The following is a 21,131-nucleotide window of genomic DNA, read 5'->3' as shown; positions in this document are numbered from 1 at the left end:
TTGTTACATTTCAAATGCAACAATTTCTACCTACCATACTATTTTTGTGTCTTTTTATGTTTTAGTTCCCCTTTTTTATTTCTGATTTAACACCTAAATTTCTGTTCTTCTTTTCTCCCTTTATGAATTTCACTTATGAAACAAACTTACTTATCTTTGTGCGTATCTCAGTTTTTCACAATCATTTGCATTACTCTGAAATGCAACAAGCCAGAACTGGCATAGTATTCCAGAAATGCATGGAGGTTTTTTCTGGAAAATTTAAAAAACGTTTGCTCTGTGGGAAGCCTAGGGTGTTAGCTCAGTGGAATTTCATTCATGAGTAGCAGAAAGACATAAAAGTACATTACTTGTGCTCAGTAGTTTTCTGAAGTATTTTTTTCATTATTAGGGTAAAGAAAACAGTTAAAAATTCTTATTTTCTGTAGTCAAGTGTTCTCTACTCCAACTGGTCACCATTCTCAGACCAATAAAACATGGCAGTTTTATAATACGAGGTAAAGAAAGAAAAACTAAGAATGATACAGTTATATTAGACAGATTTCCTATGAGCTCCATTCAACAACCAGCGATGGTTACTGTAATACAAAGATGTTTCTTAACTAAGTGCTGGTTTTCTTTAGTATGGAAGCTGTGCATTTCTCCTCTCAATGTCCTGAAAGAAAGTCATCATTAGGATGACTTTAACAAGGAGACATCAAGATTTGTAAGCAAAAGTATATGTAAATATAATTTCTGCTCACTAGGCAAGAAAAAAATTACCTTGTTAGGTTATGTCATTCCTTTCCCTTATATAAAAGCAGGGGAAAGGTAAATTACCTTAAACAATGGATTTGACTCTTTTATTTTTAGAAAAGGCAACTACTTTTCATTAATTATTTCACTAATGGGGGATTTGTGAAACTCAGCTTCAGTAAAGACTTACTTTATACTAATACAGTGAACCGCTGATTCACTGAAGCCAAATAGTTCTACTGATACTTTCAATGGAAACAGTATTCTACATCTAAAATTACATCACTTTTAGGATGCAGTAAGGTCAAATGACCTCAGTTATTTTCTTGCTCAAGACAAAAATACATGTTTGGGTGGGGATTGTAACAGTTTTAGATTAAAAAACTACATGAAATACTTGAATCTCAAGTTAAAAAAATATTCTTATAAAACAGTAGATGAGTTTTTCTTAAGAAATTGTTATGCATTTAATTATCTCATACTTTAAAATTTTAATTGAGAAGAATGCATTTCATTCTTCTACATTGCAAGTCAGAAAATGACTTTGTGATGGTACAATAATGAAAATGTTCTCTTTTGCATTTCACAATTTAAAAATCACCACAGTTATCAATAACAGAAAAACCTCCTCTATTAGGTCAAGGGCAACATTTGTTCACCTTACTTAAAGATCATTAAAATACATTCTTAATCATAACATGTAGTTCATTGCAAATAAAATTGCCTTTGGTTCAATAAAACTAATTAAATGTAAATGGTATTGTTTACTGCCATATGGATCTTCTGATATAAATCAGCAAGTCACCATTTATTGAAAATTACAGTGACCTCACTGCTGTTAATAAATACAGCTGATCACACAAGCTAGACAAGAATGCCTCAGAACTCATGTACTGCCAGAACTGTCCCACCTATAACTATGAAACTGCAAGAAACCTAATCTAGGTGTTACCATATTTGCTGCCCAGCCATCATTAAATGACTTGCTGAAATTTTAATTCTCTGATCACATTAAGTGCTTTAGAAAGACAACAAAATCTGTACCGATCGTCTTGGTGGTGTCATCTGTTCTTTAAGAAAAGCTCTGAAGGTCTGCAGGTTTGTTTGTTCTGAGTGTCACAGTGGGTAGGATTACAGTGCTGCTCTGGTGACACGGCTGACAGCTCATGCCAACACAAGATACTCACTCTCCTACCTGAAAGGAGGTTGTAGTGAAGTGTGGATCAGTCTTTTCTCCCAGCTAGTAAGTGACAGAAGCAGGGGAAATGGCCCCAAGTTGCTCCACAGCATGTTTAGATTAGATCTTAGAAAAAATTTCTTCACAGAAAGGGTAGTCAGCCATTGGAACATGCTGTCCAGGGAAGTGGTGGAATTGCCATCCCTGGAAGTGTTTTGAAGGCATGTGGATGTTGCACTTGGGTACACAGTTTAGTAGTGAATACAGCAAGCTGTCCACCAGATTCAACAATCTTAGAGGTCTTTTCCAACCTTAATGACTATGTTTTTACAACTAAAGAAATCAAAATGAGTGACAATTATGGAGAGTTTATTCCATCCAACACAAGAGCTAACTGTTCATAGTCTATTAAATGCTCAGCTTGCATAAATTATATTTTTAATTATTAAAAATATATTTCAATATGGAAGTATAAGCCGTCAATCTCAGCTTTGAAACTACATCACAAACATGTGGAGAAGTCACTGTGGCAAAGCCACTGTGGCAGGGATGTGTGATGAGTCCCTGGAGGCCACTGTGGGCAGAGGCTGGCTGAAGTAATGTGATCCATCCAGTAACACCCCAGAACACCAGCCAGGGGAAGAGAGGGCAGAGCCACAGGGACTGCACCCTGCTGCCCGGGTTTGCACGGACTGTGCCTGGGAGAAGCAGTCAGATCCTGGCTCATCACATGCCCAAAGGATTCAACCTTGGGAGCTGAGGACTGTGCCACCATGCCAAGCTCCCACAGTGGGCTGGGACCTGTTGGGGACCCTCAGGGCTGGGTTTGGAGCCCCACGGCTGCTCCGGGCACGCACCAGCTGCACTCGGATTGCACTGCTGGACACAGCATGATTCACCTGGCATTTTCTACAGGAAAGGAACCCAACTGAGTAACTGCAATGAAATAATTCTGGACACTGCATTCTGACGTAGAGCCCACATACAAATACATCTTATGATTCTATTATAAAGCACAAAAATTAAGCTGACATTTAAATAATTTCATAATGCTATTTTTTGTTAGTTTGATATTCATAGCTTGCTTAATCTCCGAAGTTCTCTCTTCACAGAGTTTCTTTACATGACTGACACTCCTGCATACCACTGTCATTTGAGTAAAGGTAAAAGAGTCTTTGCAGAAATCTAAGAATTACCAATGTGTTTTTCCACAGGAATGGAAATAGTATTCTGTGATATGCACTGAACATCATTTTTTGTGACAGATATGAGAATCCCTTAAAAACCACTTGGGTGAATTAGGCTATTACTCTACCAAAGTAAATCACAGACAGATGGGGCTTAGGAGCAAAGCAGATAGATGAGCACTACAAAAAAGTCCAAGACTTGCTGGGAGAAGCCATTTAAAATGAGCTCAATGAAGAGCCACCAAGTGTAAGTGGTTTGACCAAACACCATAGTATAAAAATTTGGAAGCATTTTAGTTTAGTTGGCAGCAAGTTTTACATCCAGCCTCATTTAGTTCAGGATGAAATGCCAGCTTATGCAGACAAAGCCTTGTCTAGCACCTAATAAGCACCTATAACTGAGTGGCATGAGAAAGGGCAGAGGCACAGCAACTGCTTGTGGCTTTCATATGCTGCTGGTAGTCAGGAAAGGTGTTAAGTGGAAGCAGCTCCTGATTAACTGCACTTACAATACAACTCAGGTTATCACCTACAGCTCAAGAAGGAGAGTATAAAGATCTTGCAAGAAGCCCAAATTAGTCGGAGGTTAATAGCCCCAAGTGGAAACAACTGAGGAAGAAATGGTTACTATACTGTACAGTTGACTCCTCTATATTGTTTCCAAGATTCACAAATAACTTTGTGATGATATCTTGCCTTCCCTCCCCTTCACACCCAGAACAACCACCACCTGCAGTGAACCTTCACATCTGCTGGAAGATGAGGCTGCATGTTCTACCATTTAAATACAGACATCCCAACTTCAACTACTTCTGATTTACTAGTCTAAAAAAGTACAATCATTTAGTTCTCCAAATCATACTGCACAGATTTAACCATAATTTTGCATTATCTCCATAGATGCCTAATACTTTATTTGCCAAGTCTATTGATAACTGATTTCTTATTTTTGTTAAACAAGGAACATAGTATAAAAATTACAATAGAAAAATTTCATGCTCCACCTAACATGAAAGCTAGAAATGTAATTCCATGCTTTTTTCCTAACAAGAAAAGAGAAAATCTTTAAACATAGATTTGGATTTTTCAGGGGTAAAAAAAAAAAGTTAATGCAAAAGGCTTTTTTGCTTTTCCAAAGGATAATGCAGAAAGCCTTTGCACTGTAACTTATTCCAGATTTCATCAGCCTCGGTACACCAAAACTCCTAAACTCAGAATATCAAAATTATAACCAACAAATACAACTCTGAGACAGTGCTTTGCACAGAATTTGCAACTGCAGTCAGAAATGTTTAAAAAAAAAAAAAAAAAAAGACATACAAAACATGACAACTGAGTTGAACACAGGAGTAACAGGAGTTGGAAAAGTACTACTAAATGAAAAAAAAAAAAATTAAAGCAATATATAAAGTTGACTGTATTTTAGTCAAAGACATTGCCCGTGTCCAAAATTTGGATATGATTTTTTTCTTAATGAGAGAACAAGAGAAGGCCTTGATGAAATGTTAAAAGCTACCAGAGGAGCATTATTGCAAATACTAAATTCAAATGCAGGTTATAGAATATTTGTTAAAGTCTGTTCTTGCACCAGAACTCATGACTTCAAGCTTGACTCGGCATCTCTGTCTGGCATGACCAACTTTTGGTTCCAAACTTTGTTCTCAAGCCTCTAAAGTGCAATTGCAATGTAACTACTTTCTTCTCCTGCCACTTGTCAAGCCAGTAGTCACAGAATAAGAACACAGGAGAAAACCTCTCCTTTTTGCTGGTATCACTGCAGCAGCAACTATTTCTGTAAGTGTAACTGCAGAAGTGCTGCTAAAATCTGGCAGATAATCTCATAATTTTGATATTGAGATGGAGTATAAACAGGCTTCTTAAGGTATATTTGCCTTTAATATAACACCTAAAAGACTTAGTGTCAAAACACCAGAAATTCTATAGAGGTAAATTTCCACAAGCTTGTCACTTGAGTGTATTTTCAAAGGAGGTTTCCCAATATTGAGCCAACTTGCTGGTATAACAGAAAGCTTTCCTAGTACAAGGGAAGCAATCCAGCTTCTTGTAAAGAAGACATTCACACAATTTTGCTTTTGTAGGTATGTGTCTATTTTGTATGTGCATATATACACACACACATCTGTGTGTTCCATGATTTTAGATCTACTTGTGACATAACACATGTGTGCACTCAAAAATTACCCACATTCAGGCCATTCTTAGAGAGCCCTGATTGCAAGAACCTGCACATTGCATCTAGTCAGACCAGAAAGAATGTTGGCAACAAAAAGCACTTCACCTTCCAGGAGCAGACTATTGTTTCCCAAGCTCACAAGTATGTGATTAAGACAAGAATAATTTGCACTTGCAGTCTAACACTTGGTTGAAAGCACTCTTAACTGTGACTTGCTTCTGGAGAGTGTGAATCTCTGTGTGGACAACTATGAGAACCACTAGGCTGAAAGATAAAAATCCAGCTGTGACTCAGTTTGCTTTCAATGCAAAACCAGGAATATTTGTATAACTAACTTCTTGTTCAGCATCCAGTAGAATATCTTGTCTTGTTTATTGTAAAAACTAAGGTCCTGGTAACAGGGATTTTTCAATACTTACAGTAACCGTAACAATCTTTTGTACAATGTATATAAATGCACACATAGAAGATAATTTAAAAGCAAAGAGTATGCTTACCCCTAAAGCTGGCAATCTCTGTGTGCAACTGACAGCAACCTTCAGTTTCCAGTCTGTTTCTCCATCCAGCTGGTCAGTTCGAATGAAACACGAACCTCAAAATTATAAAGAGACGTCAAACTATTATTTTAATTTCAAAAATTCAGTTTGGGTTAAAACATGCAGAAGAGTGAAAAAAGCACAATTTACAACCATTTTTAAAAATAAATGTGCAACATATAAAAGGATTTGTATTTTGGAGTATCTGTGCTCTCTTCCAGGAATGCTTTAGATATCACACAACTGTAACATTTTTTCCAATAAAATTAACAGTATGTCTATTTATGAATGGAGGTAACTTCTATTTTACAGGTTTCTTCAAAATTTCTAAATAGGTTTCCAAACGTTCTGAGAAAAAAAAAGTTCTTAAGATGGACAGCATTCAAAACAATGTGAATGTATTATACGTAAGTTTTTTTTGAACCATCTTTAACTATCACCAATCCAAGACTAAAGAAATCTGTCAACACATGCAAAGTACTTAAGATATGAGGAAAACTCAAGATACACACTGATATACTCAAGATACACACTGAACAGAATCAGTGTGCTGCTGTACAGACAGAAGACCAGTATTGAAGAAATAGAAAACTGAGAGCACTGCATAGCCTACCCTCACCCCCATAACTAGTTTGATGGATATTGTCAAGTCTGGAGTATTACATACATTACACTAATGTAAGATTCAAAAAAGGACCACACACAAACACTGCAAGTCTATTGCCATTCCGTCAAGCTTGAAGCCTCTTAAAAAGGTGGTAAAATTTCAGCAACACTCTTCACAATTGCTATGATAGAGAAGTCTTCAATATTTCTGAAGTAGTAATTACAATTTTTTTTATACTACAGCTAAAAAAAAAAAAAAAGTATACATTATTGTTACTGGGTGCCATGGGTGCACAAAGAATAGATTTTACAAGTTATTTGTAAATTTTAACAGACATGTATAAACACACACATATTTCTGTCTGTACTTCAATCAATCGAATAAAAAGTAATGAAGTTTTACCCCTAGAAGTGATGTGGTAGCAATTAAGTGGAAAGGAGTTTGTCCAGATTTGAGTCTTATTGCAGACAAGAAGAGAGTCTGCTAGTACGCCAAGAAAGGGTACCTCCCAGTGAACATAAATTAAGAGAGTATTCTATAGGTCGAGTGGACCCTGGTGCAAGTAAAGGCTCATAGAACCCAATGTTTTATCCATCAAAGCCTACAAATTAAGCAGTTTGATGAGCTAACCACATGTTTAAGAGAGAAACCACCTGAAATGGTACCTGACTAAAACATAGTGTTTTTCCACAACAGACTTGAAAGAATCTTACAAGCTTACATGCAACAGCTCTATTTATATTAAGTGCATTGTAAATAAATAAATAAATAAATAAATAAATCTTTAAATGTTAACATGGACAGCTCTCAGAAAATAATCCCTAAAGCTAAATTTCACCCAAAGCTCAGAGATGCAAGCTGCAAAGCAGTGTCTGAAGTTCTTGAAAAGCTGATTTTAAATTCTTAACAGAATTCTTTATGGATTTTCTTCTAAGAGTAAAGTACTATAAAGCACTTTTTGAAGAGTCAGTGACATCCACTGCATTATAATGAAGTGTGAAGTACCTAGAAACACCTAGAAACACCACAGTATCACTGCACTTTCTGTCCATGGCATAGATGAGCCTACTCTCCATGATACTTTTCCTGTACAAGACATTTCATGGTTCTCTTTACCCTTGCTGTCAATGGTTGCTCTCTTGCATCAATTTCATTTAGAATTATACTATAGATCAATGCAGTTCAAGACCGGTGTGGCTGCTGTGAATGGTTGACTGCACATATATTCATTTAATAGAGCTCACACTATGACATGTATTGGCCAGCTGCATTTCCTCTTCACTTCAGCAGTTAATTTCATCAATAACTTATCTCATAGCCTGTTTCCCTTTTATCCAGAAAAAAGGACTGCTTTCTGCCAAGTCAGCTTTCAATAGTGATCACAAAAGCAAAACCGAAACAATACAAGCCTCTTCTCCACCTCAAATATTGCAGTAGATTTGACTAGGTAATTTTAACTATTCTCTAAGGTAACCTGGCTAAACTAAGCTATAAACACAGAAGATTAAATATGTAATTAGACAGTATAAAAACGATTTCTCACTCCTATCAAAAACCTCAAATTCTTGTAAAACTAAATATTGCCCACTGTGTATTGTGTGGAAATCACATGTACTTTATCTTTGAGAGGTATTTGAGTTGGCAGTACATAAAACTTCTTAAAATCAATGTCTTTTATAAAAATAAGTATTTACATTTTTCCAATTTAAAATGCTTGGAAGCATTGCACCCTCCTCCTCCAACCACAAAATTAAAAACAAAAAACTCACATTAAAAAGTTGTAAAAATTGTGTCACATACTTCAGCAGAATGCTTTAGGACAGTGTTAAAAGTCTCTTACATTTCTAACCTGAATATGACTTTACAGGAAAAAAAAAATCCCCAAATTTCTATACATACTAGGAGTTACTATTCCTTCTGAATACAGAAACAACTCTTGAACCTGACAATTATTTTATAGCACACAAAGAATGAAATACTTTTTAAAGTTTATGCTGTTTTTAAAAAGGAGGCATTTAAGGAAATGCAATTAAGTATTTAAAGTATTTATCAATCAAAAGTAGCCATTTACAAAAAGAAAAATCTAAAAATGGAAAACCTAATTACACACTGCACTGAACATAAAAAATTTTCATAAGGCTACATATAAATGAGAATGCACAAAATTAAAACTTTTACTTTATACAGTGAAGCACTCAGATGCTCATTTCCTTTAACTACACAGTTAAAATTAGTAGACAATGTTGCACATTGTGAACATCTGACTTATTTCCATCATTCAAGTGAAAATTTTGGAATCATCTGAATTAGAATTTAAGGTTGATTCAAAGAAATTGCACTAAATAGCTTTATCAAAAGTGGTGCCAACTTCATGAGCACATTTAAACTAATTTACAAGTACGTAATATTCACTTAGCCTAATCAGCTGATGACAGGCAGGAATCAATGTAGAGCAAGTGCATACAAGGTCTTGCCCAAGTAGCAACTAAACTGATTTTTTAAACCACTTCAGTTGAAACTTTGAAACTTGAATGCTTAGAAAAGTCTTGGGACTACAATTCTATTTTGGTGGTTTAGCAAGAGCTCAATTATTTGAGCTCTATCCAGAATTTACCCTAAGGTTGCTTTGCCATGGAAAAAATGCACCTCAATACAAAGGATGAAAATAATTTTAAGAACTTGATATAATTATGTAACTTCACATTTTAAGGATACATTGATAATTATACATTGAGATTTACTTTGAGATATTATGGATAAAAATATATATTTTTAAAGCTATTTTGTGTGCTGATAGAATATTGAAGAAAAATAATGTTTACTTCAGTAGCTTTTATGGTGTTTTGAAATAGAGATGAAAAAGCTCACCTATGATGGCACTAACCTAGGGCCATGATATGCCTGGTCTAGATTTGTCAGTTAAGCAGGAACAATTCTACTTAGTGTGTGCTGGACTTAAGGCTGCAATCAGGACATACCTGAAGGATGTGTACACGTCAAATGCTTCTGGGAATGGTGTACATGTGCACATGCATCAGTCACCTCCCTGCCTCTAGGAATTCTGAAGAAAGGGCCCTAAACAAAAATTCTCAAACTAAATACAGGTAATCCTTTGAAAAAGTTGGTTATATTTTCACCCTAAAAGAAATGTGCAGGAGAGAAAAAAAAACATATCCTTCCCCAAACCAGAAAGGGAAGCTTCTTAATCAAGTATAATACATTTATATAAAAACCTTTCTCTTAATTAATATATCATCACCACATAGCCTAATATAGTTTTCTTTATACTACCAAACTTGCTGATCATGTTATGTATTAATTTCTTTATATGAGGATATCTTTAAATTCCTGAAATTACAGCAATGTATATGAACTTATGCTACTATGAAGAACTTCCATTTTATTTTTATATACGTACTCCAGAATATTAAATACAGGTTTTAAAATAGGCTTCTGAAAAGAAGTTATTACTTGGAATGCTACATATATTCTTAAATGTATTCTAGCTTGCAGGGTTCATTGAGAAAGTCACTCAGAAAAGAAAATTTGCAGTGTATTAAATTATTTGTTCCTATTTTATTTGATTCAGAAATGTTGTTGGTTCTGTTATGCAGAAAGATGGATAATTTCTCCTTACACCAATTAGCTTAATATTCAGCCAGTTTAACAAGTAGTTTTCAAAGCAAGTGTACTTAACACAAAAACCCAAAAATAGCAGTATTGACACTAAGACCAATTACTTCCAAAAAAGAAAATAACTTATTCTATGTAAAATTACATCACATGATTTTAATGGAAAGCTATAATAATAATAAAAAAAATGTTATCTTAACTACAGTGAGATGCAATATTTGAAATATATGTGGAAAGAAAATCTTAACTGCCCTAGAGATGTTGATTTTGTTTGCTGTAGAATCAAAACTGTGTGTGTTATTTGTAGCATCTCCTGTGTTAGATTACATACATTCGTATCACATACACATTTTTACATACACACTATCACAGACATTTTTCTTTCAGAGATGCTTTAGGCAAAAACTATTCTGTTATATACTTTCCTTAGCAGTCTAATAGTGCCCTTAAATAACCAGACAGACACAGAATATCCTACCAGTTATGAAAGGATGACCTAACATTCTTTGTTAGGCAGTAATACTCTTGAATAATCTTAGACTGCACAATTAAATCCAAATACCTCAAAATGCATGCATCGATTCATGGAAATTACGTGCAAATCAGACTCTGAAAATGGCAAACAAAAAGTTTAAGGTAGAGTGGCATGATGAAAACACAGAGCTTCCTCTACTTCCTTTTTGATCATGAAGTCTACTTGCTTTGCTTTTACACAGAGAATGTTGGAAAATATGCTAATACTTGCTTTCCCGGACCGGCCATTTCTTGATGAATAGCAACATAAAAAATTAAGATAGTTTTCTTGACATAACAAACTAAACTATCCAACTTTTCGTGTATCCAAACTTAATTTTCTTTTCCCAACTCCTGGCCTGGAAGAGGGTCTGAGAAAGCAGTTGTAAGTCATGAGATGAGACACAAGAGGATTCCCAATTCAACTAAAAAAACCCTGCTAAGGAATAGTTTATTCTGACAAGCATTAAAAAGCAACAAAGTAAATGGCACATTATAAAAGGAGTTCCACACTTCCATCCTTCACTTTTCTGCTCTTGCTTTGAACAAAAACTTTGAGCAGACCTTGTCTTTGACTACACCTATTTAATCAGCATTTTACAAGTGAAATTATTTTTTAAAATACTTATATTTTTAGATTTCACATGCACATTCAAATCCACAGAGCCTTACCAGTCAATCCACACATGGTATTTGTTACAAACATCAGTGTACATAGAAAAGAATAAGAAGTATTAAGTATTCTTATATGTATAAGAAGTTAATCTGAAAACTATATTTAATTTCTCTCAAAAAACATTGAAGTTAACAGATTTCTGGTTGCAAATTTTTGTCAATTATTGGCAAGTTGAAAAAGTTAAATTGCCAATAAGCATTAAACTTACAGGAATAATTCAAATATGCCATAGCACACATTTTAATGTTATATTGTAAGGAAGATGCATCAGAGGGAAGCAACTATAATTTAGTTGCATATAGCAGATGTACAGGAATTTGCATATTTTAGAAGCATAATAAAACCAGGCATCCCAGTCTTGAAAAGGTATTGTTTTTTCTGCATAAATGCAGGGTTGAATTCCACACTCCACTACAGATGTTGTCAAAAAGCAACCATGTCCACTTAAATTAGTAAAAAAAAAAAAAAAAAAAAAAAATCATAAAAGTAAATTACATTTACTTTCTATAATATGTAACTCATAAGAATTCCTGTCAGTTATTCTTAAACAGAGATAATGCTAAACCATCACTACATGTCTGGGCTCCTTTCTGTCAAATCTAAATAAATAAAATTATGTCTACCTTCTTTCTCCAGAGCTGTATCCAATGAATTTTTTACAAATGAGAACAACAGTACAACTAATGCCTTTCAAGCCTCAGCAAAACTGAATTATTAAATCTGTCTGCCTATATCCTATTACAGCCTACTTATGAATACTTGATTTTATTTTGTATAATTGACAACAGTTGTCAGGAAAGGAAGGTTTTAACGGCAATCAAATTAAGATCAACTGGTATAAGTGTCAGAGTGAAGAGCTTGTGTCAAGTGTTGATGAATTAATTGATGGGTCAGTGGGAAACAGGGCACGTGGAACTGCAGTGTCATAAACAGCTTTATATTTTTTGGCAATATTACCTTCCTGCTTTATGTGAAAAACATTGAAAAAGACAGGTTACTAGAATGCAGCCAGCAAAAGAAAAAACAGACTGACTTTGCACAATTTACACCAGATCATTTACAAACAACTTAATTTTTAAATCATTTATATTACTTAAGTGACTATGTACATGAAAATTTTAAACTGATGACAAGGTGAATAGCAGCACCAAGATGACATATTGGAGTACAGAGTTTCATTTACTACTCTAATGAGAAGCTTTCAATTATGATGGCTTCTAAGAAGGAACAAAACCACAAGACATCTGAAACATCTTAAACATTTAAGCTACATCACCATTCCAGACTATGCACATTTATGGAAGACTGATTAAACTAGTTCAAAAGCATTAATTTCTCTTAAGACTGGGGAAGAACTGTGTGTACTCGAGATATTTGATCTGAATTAAGAAACTGATGAAGCAATTGATTAATTGGAATTTAAGCCATCAGTCACTGGATCCATGAACAGTTTCATTTACATTCTAAACAATCAGCAGATGGTCTTATAGGATACCATGTATTAATACACAGTCAATATGATACCCCTAAACTCATCACAGTTCCTTATTGACAAGAACTCAGACGTTTTTTAATCCAAGCTTGATCACACTGCATCTTTTTTGAATTGCAGTATTGATTCCGTACGCTTTAAGAATTTTTATTTTGTTATTAAAACATTATGGAATTTTCAGATACAGCAAACAATGTTCCAAGTTAAAAAAAAAAGTCTACATTTGTATTCACATTCTCAAATTTTAGCTTAATGATTTATATTATTTTGAGATATACAGAAGGATACTCAAAACTATTAATCTTTTCCATTTAATACAATCTGATGCACCACTTTGCTCCATTATTCTTCTGATGCATACTAGCAATCTCTTTTTGCAGAAACCCAGCGATAGAGAAAAAAATTGGTGCGCCATTATTTACATCTTCAGAGTAATGACTCAATCAGAAAGTCTGCCATAGGCAATGCTTAGAACAAATTCTCACTTTTCAGATAAAATATGAACTAAAGAGCTCCATCATTTGAAAGCTTTGGCAGCACAGCAGAACTCACTGTCCTCATCAACCTCTCTTATGCACTTATGTATTTCTGAAGACCAATATATCTATGTACATCTCAAAGAAGAGTGCTTATAGAAGACTTAAGGAGCATTTCCTCTTTTGATGAAAGCAAAGCTCACAGAGGAGGTTGAGAAAAGCGTATGGCCAAATATACCAGTATCCACTGAGAACACGTTTAGCCCCTCCAAGACTTTAGTAGCAGCAATAATAATCAACTTGAAGGACATTGCATTAACTAAATTAGGGGGAGCAGTAATAAAAGCCTTGGTATCTCAGAAAGCTTAAACACAGAAAAGAACAAGTCAAAGGAGTTGACAAAGCCATCGGGTTACAATATGAAAAACAGGGATGTGAAAACAAGAGGATAAATTCTTAGTTAAAGCTTAGCAGGGAAAAGCAAGGTTTCCTTTATTGTTTACTGCTAACTGGGAAAAAACAACAGACCCAGCTATGAAGATTTAACACTGGACTTTAAAGATATTTTACAGACAACATCTTATAAATTTCTACACAAGGAACTCTTGAACCATACTTTAGCAAGAGTAATTTTGGTTTTTTATTTTCAAAGCCTTTGACAACATACCAACAAGTCTATCAGTTCTTAACACACACATTTTTTTTTTTGCCTCACTTGCCCTGCCTCTGGGATCTGCTTTGATGATTCTCACCTTCAGTTTCTCCATTGTTTCCCAAACAGGGAGAATTGCTTGAGATTTTGGGACATTCAGACTGCTACCCAAGTCAAGTCATCAAATCCCCTCAAATTTCTGGGAAAATGCATTATCACTGGCAAACAGGAATGGGCTAATTTATGCCTAACACAATACATAGTCTCCTCACACATCAATTTTCTCACCTCTTACTAGTCTTTTTTTTTTAATACAGAAAAAAAAAAGAAATATTTCTTTGTTAATGCTTATTTTGCTGCAAATCTAATGAAACACATGGATTGTACTAGTTTGACAAGTATGCACAGAAAATTAAAAAAATTAATAGGGAATTGTATATATTATCATGTCTTCTAATAATATTTTACTGTGTAATTTCATAGTTCCAACAGAGAGAGTAGAATATTATTGGGAGCCTAATGCCTGCTGAGACCACCTCCTTCCACCACATAACATTCATACTATCTGACTACATCTTAAACAAGTGGCTGATCACGTCAAATCACCAGTACTCAGTGGCTTAAAGCAGATACCAAAACATTTCAAGCCTGAGTTAAATCAAATGCTAAAAACAGAATAGGAACTGAAGCAGAGAAACAGATTAAAGTAGTTTGGACAGATTGTTGGCAGCTACTCATGCCCTGAAGATAAACTTTTATCTGGCCGTATGTGCAAAACTTAACTCTAGTCATTTATCATTTTCTATAGCAATAGATTTTCAAAGCATTTTATTTTCCAGACAGGTAGGTTTTACAGCACTTGTTTTCTAAACATAATAGAAAATTCCAGAATGTGCGACAAATGCAACTCATTCAGCCTTATTATTTTGCAGTAGCTGGTTTTATGAAGAAATAAAAAGTGACATCAGCTGCACAACAGAATTCCAAACTGACATTTTCTCCTCTGCTTTGATTTTCAAATATCTGAAGTTCCATAACAGGCTGTGGCCCAGACAATTAAGTTATTTGTAGAACATTTACTCCTAACTGTCCAGAATAAATAGATATTACTAGCATCATCTTTATTATATTCTTCCTTGCAGTGAGTTTGGAGTTTCATTCTTTGACATAAATATTTGACTAATGTTTGCTTTTTAAGACCGACAAAACTAGATATTTTAAACAAGTAAAACACATTTAGTGGCACAATGTTCTCTTTTTGCATAGAAATGCTTAAGAATCATCATCTGATTCTGATGCATCAGAATGCATCAAACTCATAATTTTCAAAAAGACTTCTTTAATGAGCAGACTTTCTTTGAGATGGCAGATTCTGGAGCACCCCTTTACTGGTTAACTCACAGTACCTTCCAGCAGAAAACCAACTTGTATGAATGATTATTTAAGCCTATACTCGCATTGCGGAGTTTATGCCAACTAAGTGGTTAGCATTTAAAATAAAAATTACATCTGAGAGTTATATTGCTACAGAAATGAATTGCTCCAAAGCCTCAAAATAAAAATTTTCCTGTTTTATTCCCACATTTTACTTATACCACTGTTAAAGTGATTACAAGTAAAGAATCCTGAACTCTTAAACTAAAAAATTTTAATGCAAGGGAAATTACTCTTTTTTGCTGCAATTCTGAAAAGTACAAACATGTTTGCAACCAGTATTTTATGCCTGATACCATTTTTAAATAGTTTCATAAGTGGAATTCAAAACACTGATCTATGCAATGGTCCAGGGGGACCTTGACAGGCTGGAGAAATGGGCTGATGAGCAAGTGCCAGAACAATGTAACAGTGGCCTGAAAAATACTGGATGTAGCGACTTGTGCAACAAAGAATTAAAGATTCTCCAGGTAGGATTGCAAGAATTTTTAAATTATTTTCCAGTTCCTTACTGCTTGCATTGCACAGTTGTAGTGGTGGACAGTGTTTTGAGATGTCCACACTAGTAAATTATTATGTACTGGATTTAAAGGACAAACAGTACCAAAATTGGTTTATGATAAAAACCTTTGCATGAGAGTACGCTTGACACCAGTGGAATTGACTGGCCACTGGGAGTTGCTCTCTCCAGAGTATCACCTCTACCACTGAAAAAAAACCAAACCAAAACAAAAACCTCTTTTGTCAATTTAGCAGCTGTTGAGAAATCTACAGCAGCTGAGGTACTAAAATTTGTGACTCTATTTTACCAGACTTCTACATAGACTTTTTTTTAATAAACTTTTACAAGTTTGCTAAAAGAGAAATATTTTAATGCAGTACTCTTTCTCTTGAAAAAAAATACTCCTCTTCCAGAAGTAGTGGCTGCTACTCTACACGGAGTCAAGTGTCTACCAAAAAACTTAACTCCATGCAGAAGACGTGCTAGGTTCAAATACCATGGTCAGGAAAGCTGAAGCAGACCAGGAAAACCATTTCACCCTTTGGAAGTTCAGTTTCACCAGAACAGGCTGAAGAGAAAATCCAGCTCTGCTCTTCATACCATCACAAAGCACTATCCATGACAAAGAGGACCTCAGGAACAACAAAGAAGATTAAACAATTCTTACTCCCATAAAAAGCTACTTAGGAAAGTCAGCATCCTACCAGCACTGTGATTAGTCTGTCATAGGCCTAGAGTAGTTAGCAGTTGTACAGAATAGAAATAATTCTTTGCAGTCCTAGTGTCTATGGAGCACATCACACGACCTAAAGCTTTTTACCCTTTTTACCCCTTTACCCTATTCCAGCTGCAGACATAGGCAACTAGTTCCTTCAGCCCTATTTCCCTGTACAATGCTGTTCTGCCATGCCATCCTTCTCCCAGTAACTTTTGACTTGTGGCCAATTTCAACCTAGTATGACAGAGAAATTCTCAAAATTAGGAAATTCCCTGAGTTTTTGTGAAACAGGAGAGGATGAAAGAGCCATATGAACAAAAGAAAAGCCAAGCTGCCAGTTCCAACAGTCATCTCTCCTAGGACCTAGCAAAAATTGATAGCTAAAATCAATGTTTGCTTAGCTCAGAAGCAGCCACTGCATTTGCCAGCTTTTCACCATGAATAATAAGAATCTGAAGTTATTAGAGGCATGTAAATAAAAAGCTTGCCTGGAAAAAAAAGAGCTTCATTCATTCTTTTTTTGACACTTTGTAGACACCCTAAAAGTTTGCATTCCTCTCAGAATTTCACATTTGAAAGTAAAAAGAACACAAATATTCCAGAAACACCGAGTCTTATAAACACATGCACCAGATTTTCAGGAAGGACCAGACCCAGCTCATGTCAGAGCATGTGTTAGCATATGAATGCCTGACCTGGATCAGAAGCCAGTCACTGCACCAAGGCACAGCCAATGTGGAGTGCAAGGACTGTAGCTCAGAGAAGGAGAGAGTTTATCTTTGAAATTTTTCTTGTGTTTTACACACACAGTATCTTTGATACTCCCAAAGTGAAGTTAACACACACTTCAGCTGGCAGTTTCTGTGGACCATTATAAAGCTATATGATGAAAACTGGAATGCCCTGTCTAGCCTTTTGATTTTTGATTGAGACGACATATAGATGAATGAAATGCAGAGAACATACAAAACAAATTGATCCTGAAAGTTTTGTTAAAGGCCACTAAAGATCTAGTTTAGTTTCAGCAAGGGAGCTTTGTATTGGTGTAACAATCTTGCATACATTTGCATAGCAACTTTACACTAAGGTAGTCAGTTGTTTTTGGCATGCTGCCTGCAGAAAATTAAAATAATCTTAAAACCATCTTTTGCAGCCAGCTCAGTATGAACATTTCTTTTCATTTGGTGGAAGGCTGATAAATGGGACAAATGATCCAAATCACTTGTCACTTCTGCCATATATAATGAGTAAAATCAAGATTTAGCTGTAAATAATCCCCTCCTACCTTTTCAAACACATAGAACTCCAAAATTCATATTACTCCATAAGTTTTTCATGCTTAATTTTTTAAAAATTGTTTTATTTATTTTGAAATAAATGAAAATCTTTTGGAAACCTCTATTATATAGGGAGCCAGACAGCAGCAAAGAATTCACATTTGAGGAGTGATTTCCACCTGCTCCATCCCCCTGGGAAGTAATCCTAACTCAAAAATACGAACAACCATCTACCTGCCTTCATCCATAAAAGAGAGGAATACGAATGCTACAGACTGTCACATGAACACAAAACAAAGTCCCACCAATATGAGCCTTTAGACTATAACTTCTGTCAAAGTCTGATTAATAAACACAGGAATCTTAGAAATTAGACACCAGCACACAATTGACATCAAGTTATTACATCAGATCTTTGAAGAGATCATTCTACCTAAAAGACAATGCATTTGAAAAAGAAAGGGAAAAATACATGTAATAAGAAATTATTTTTATCAAAATAAGCTTGATACCCCAGAATGCAGCTGCTGCAGAGTTAAAGGTATCCTAGAAAACTGTAAAATTGCATTGGGGGTGAGTTTCTGGATGAACTTTGTAAACTGCCCATTTATAACTCAAATTGCTTCTTTTTTTGAGTGATGATGTAGGATACTGCACTGCTGCAGACTACATTAATATGCAACGTAAATATTGAAGTTGGAAAATTGTACTTTACCCCAAAAGAAGCTTACAGGGAGGTCTGGATTTTGAGATTAGTTCAAACTCTCCACTTTACTCTTTAGAGATTTATAGTAAGAAGCTATAGTTAAACTGCTTTATTACATAGAAGATAAAATTACATATAGAACATAAAACCATGCAAAAACTATTACACAAAGTACTTAAAAGTTTCAACTATAAATTAAAGCATAAATCAGTCAAAACTGCAACATCAGGAAGAAACAATTACAGATGTAAGTGTTCACTCTTTAGTCAAAAAGCAATTACTGCCATATGCTTGAAGTTTAGGAAATTATTTTTGTATGGTTTTGGTTTTTTGTTTTGTTTTTAAGGAAGTGTAACACCAATAAAACTAGTTAACCTGTTGCTTGTTAATAGAAAATTATGTTTTTTAATAGATTGTGGTTCTGAGAGAGAATAAAAAGAAACGCCCTGAACCTGAGGCTAGTTAATAAAAATGGAGCTCATATAAGATCACTGGAAGACTTTGTCACTCCAGGCCAGTTATGGATGATCACTGCATGTAATCAACATTAACATTACAGTAATTTCTTTTTTTAGCTAATATATAGCTCTACCAGATTTCTGTAGGCTATCAGAAATATTTTTGTCTTCTCTTTCAAATGATGTCTACAAATTTAGGCTTTTATCTGAAATATATGATAGAACTCCAGTGCCACAGTGAAATACTATGTGCCACAAATACAGGGCTCACCAATATCACAGCTATTAGCTTTGTGAAATTTAGTGCTGTCTGACAAATACCAGACAGTTCTTCAGGATCTGAAGAGAAATGGTAATATAAAGGAGGAAAACTCATTTGAGTTATACACAGGGGCACCCAGTAGTAATTTCTAAACTTTACAAAACAGCTATAATTTATAGGGTTCCTATAAAGCAGATATTTGTTTCTCAAAGATTAAGAGTACTCCCCTATCATCATGTGAAGAGAAAAAGAGCTAACAAGCAGGACTTTTTATTTCTCTCACGCAAGAAAACTCCTAGTTTTTGGCTTTTTTTTTTTGACTGACTGAAAAGGCAGTATTATTTTGAATTAAAAAAAAAAAAAAAAGCCAAAAAAGTTATTTCAGGAGTTCTAATCACTGAAATAAATTTTTCCAAAAATAGTTATTTTAAACACATATTATTAGGTTCAGATTTGAGTTCTTTTCAATTTAATAACTGAAACACAATCAGATGACATTTAAATGTATGTTGCAAGACAATGATCAGCTGTGAATAATTTAAAATAATGTCAAATCTTACCAATCAAGTACAGTCTTATAAATATACTTGCTAAATATTTTCAGCATTTTAAATATTTAAACCTTTTGTTAAAAAAGTTCATAAAAAACATCCATATAGAGAAACATATTTATACAAGTCTCATGTTCACAGTAAGATTAGTCCTGATTTACCTAAGAATAATGTGTTTGTCACATATGGACTCTCTCCCACTAATCTGATGAAGGTTGAGCTCCACCAATCTATTTAACCATTTCAAATTGGCCACAATGTATAATTTAAAATTTTACCACAATCACCAACTTATCATGTAACCAGTGTGAATTGTCAAAACATACCAGTTTTTTCAGAGGTTCTAAGAAACACCATGTCAGACGGGATTCGCTGATTCTGAGAGAAGAAGAAAAAAAGGTATATTTTTTGTAAGTAGGAAAAAAAGTGAATTCCAATCAAAAGTCCAGTAAGATCTATCACCAAAAGGTCACAATTGGATTGAAACTCAATTAAAATAGGATTTCTCACAGTACTTTACATTCAGCATTTGCAATTCAGAAATCAATATTTTCGAAAAATTATACAATAAGCAAACAATGGCTAATCCTTTCAGATGTTCTCTAAAAGTGAATCATAAATACCTGAAGAACAGATTAACATTTTCTTGACTGAAAACAGTACTTCAAGTATATAAATATCTACTAGAATTATCTTAAAACACAGTTTCACTGAGCAAAATTCTGACATTCATGACCACATATAATAGGCAAAAAAAAAAAAAAAAAAAAAAAAAAAAAAGAGGTAAATTTAAAATATCTGTCTTGGCACTCAAGTCACAAATATTATGTATACCAAGCCTTCTTCTCTCTTCCAACACACACAAACTCACGCAGGTGAAATACCAGATTTGGGAACAGCATTTTCCTATTACACATATGTAAAGTGAACAGAATTTCCTCCTCACTATCAAAGCCATAGAATCATATGCACAGTCAGATGTACCTGTCCTGCCATTTCCCTTTCCAGCACAATCCAGAACTATCAAGTTTTCAATTATTTGTTGATCACAGAAAGGCCAATCTAAGCTTTCACAAGTTAAACAAAATGAATAATACCAGTCTCCCATACACATGGTATCTGCTACATGACTACCCAAATCCTGAACTCTCTCTCCACTTGTTCCCAAGGCATCTACCAGCACCAGTTACACATGGCCAACACAGGGCTTAGGAATGAAACACTGGAGAAAGCAAAAATAATCAATATATCAAAATCTGCAAGACACAGGGCTGAAAAGGAAAAAAGAAAGGTTTTCCATTAATCCAAAGAAAGTTTCCCAAGATCAGCATGTAACCACAACAGC

General features: G+C 34.6%; 1 protein-coding gene across 3 annotated transcripts in view; it reads right to left on the bottom strand.

Moving 5' to 3' along the window:
- Positions 1 to 21,131, bottom strand: part of ATP9B (ATPase phospholipid transporting 9B (putative)) — a 150,400-nt gene that overhangs the window by 84,069 nt on the left and 45,200 nt on the right. For all 3 annotated transcript variants that reach the window (XM_056483873.1, XM_056483874.1, XM_056483875.1), the window contains exons 7-8: positions 20,113 to 20,164; positions 5,791 to 5,885 (exon numbers count right to left, since the gene is read on the bottom strand). In XM_056483873.1, coding sequence (XP_056339848.1) covers positions 5,791 to 5,885; positions 20,113 to 20,164 — 147 coding nt within the window. The remainder of the gene's footprint in view (positions 1 to 5,790; positions 5,886 to 20,112; positions 20,165 to 21,131) is intronic.

This window comes from Oenanthe melanoleuca, chromosome 2, assembly GCF_029582105.1.
Source record: "Oenanthe melanoleuca isolate GR-GAL-2019-014 chromosome 2, OMel1.0, whole genome shotgun sequence".
NCBI classification, from domain to species: Eukaryota; Metazoa; Chordata; class Aves; order Passeriformes; family Muscicapidae; genus Oenanthe; species Oenanthe melanoleuca.
This window is presented reverse-complemented; position numbering and strand designations above follow the sequence as displayed.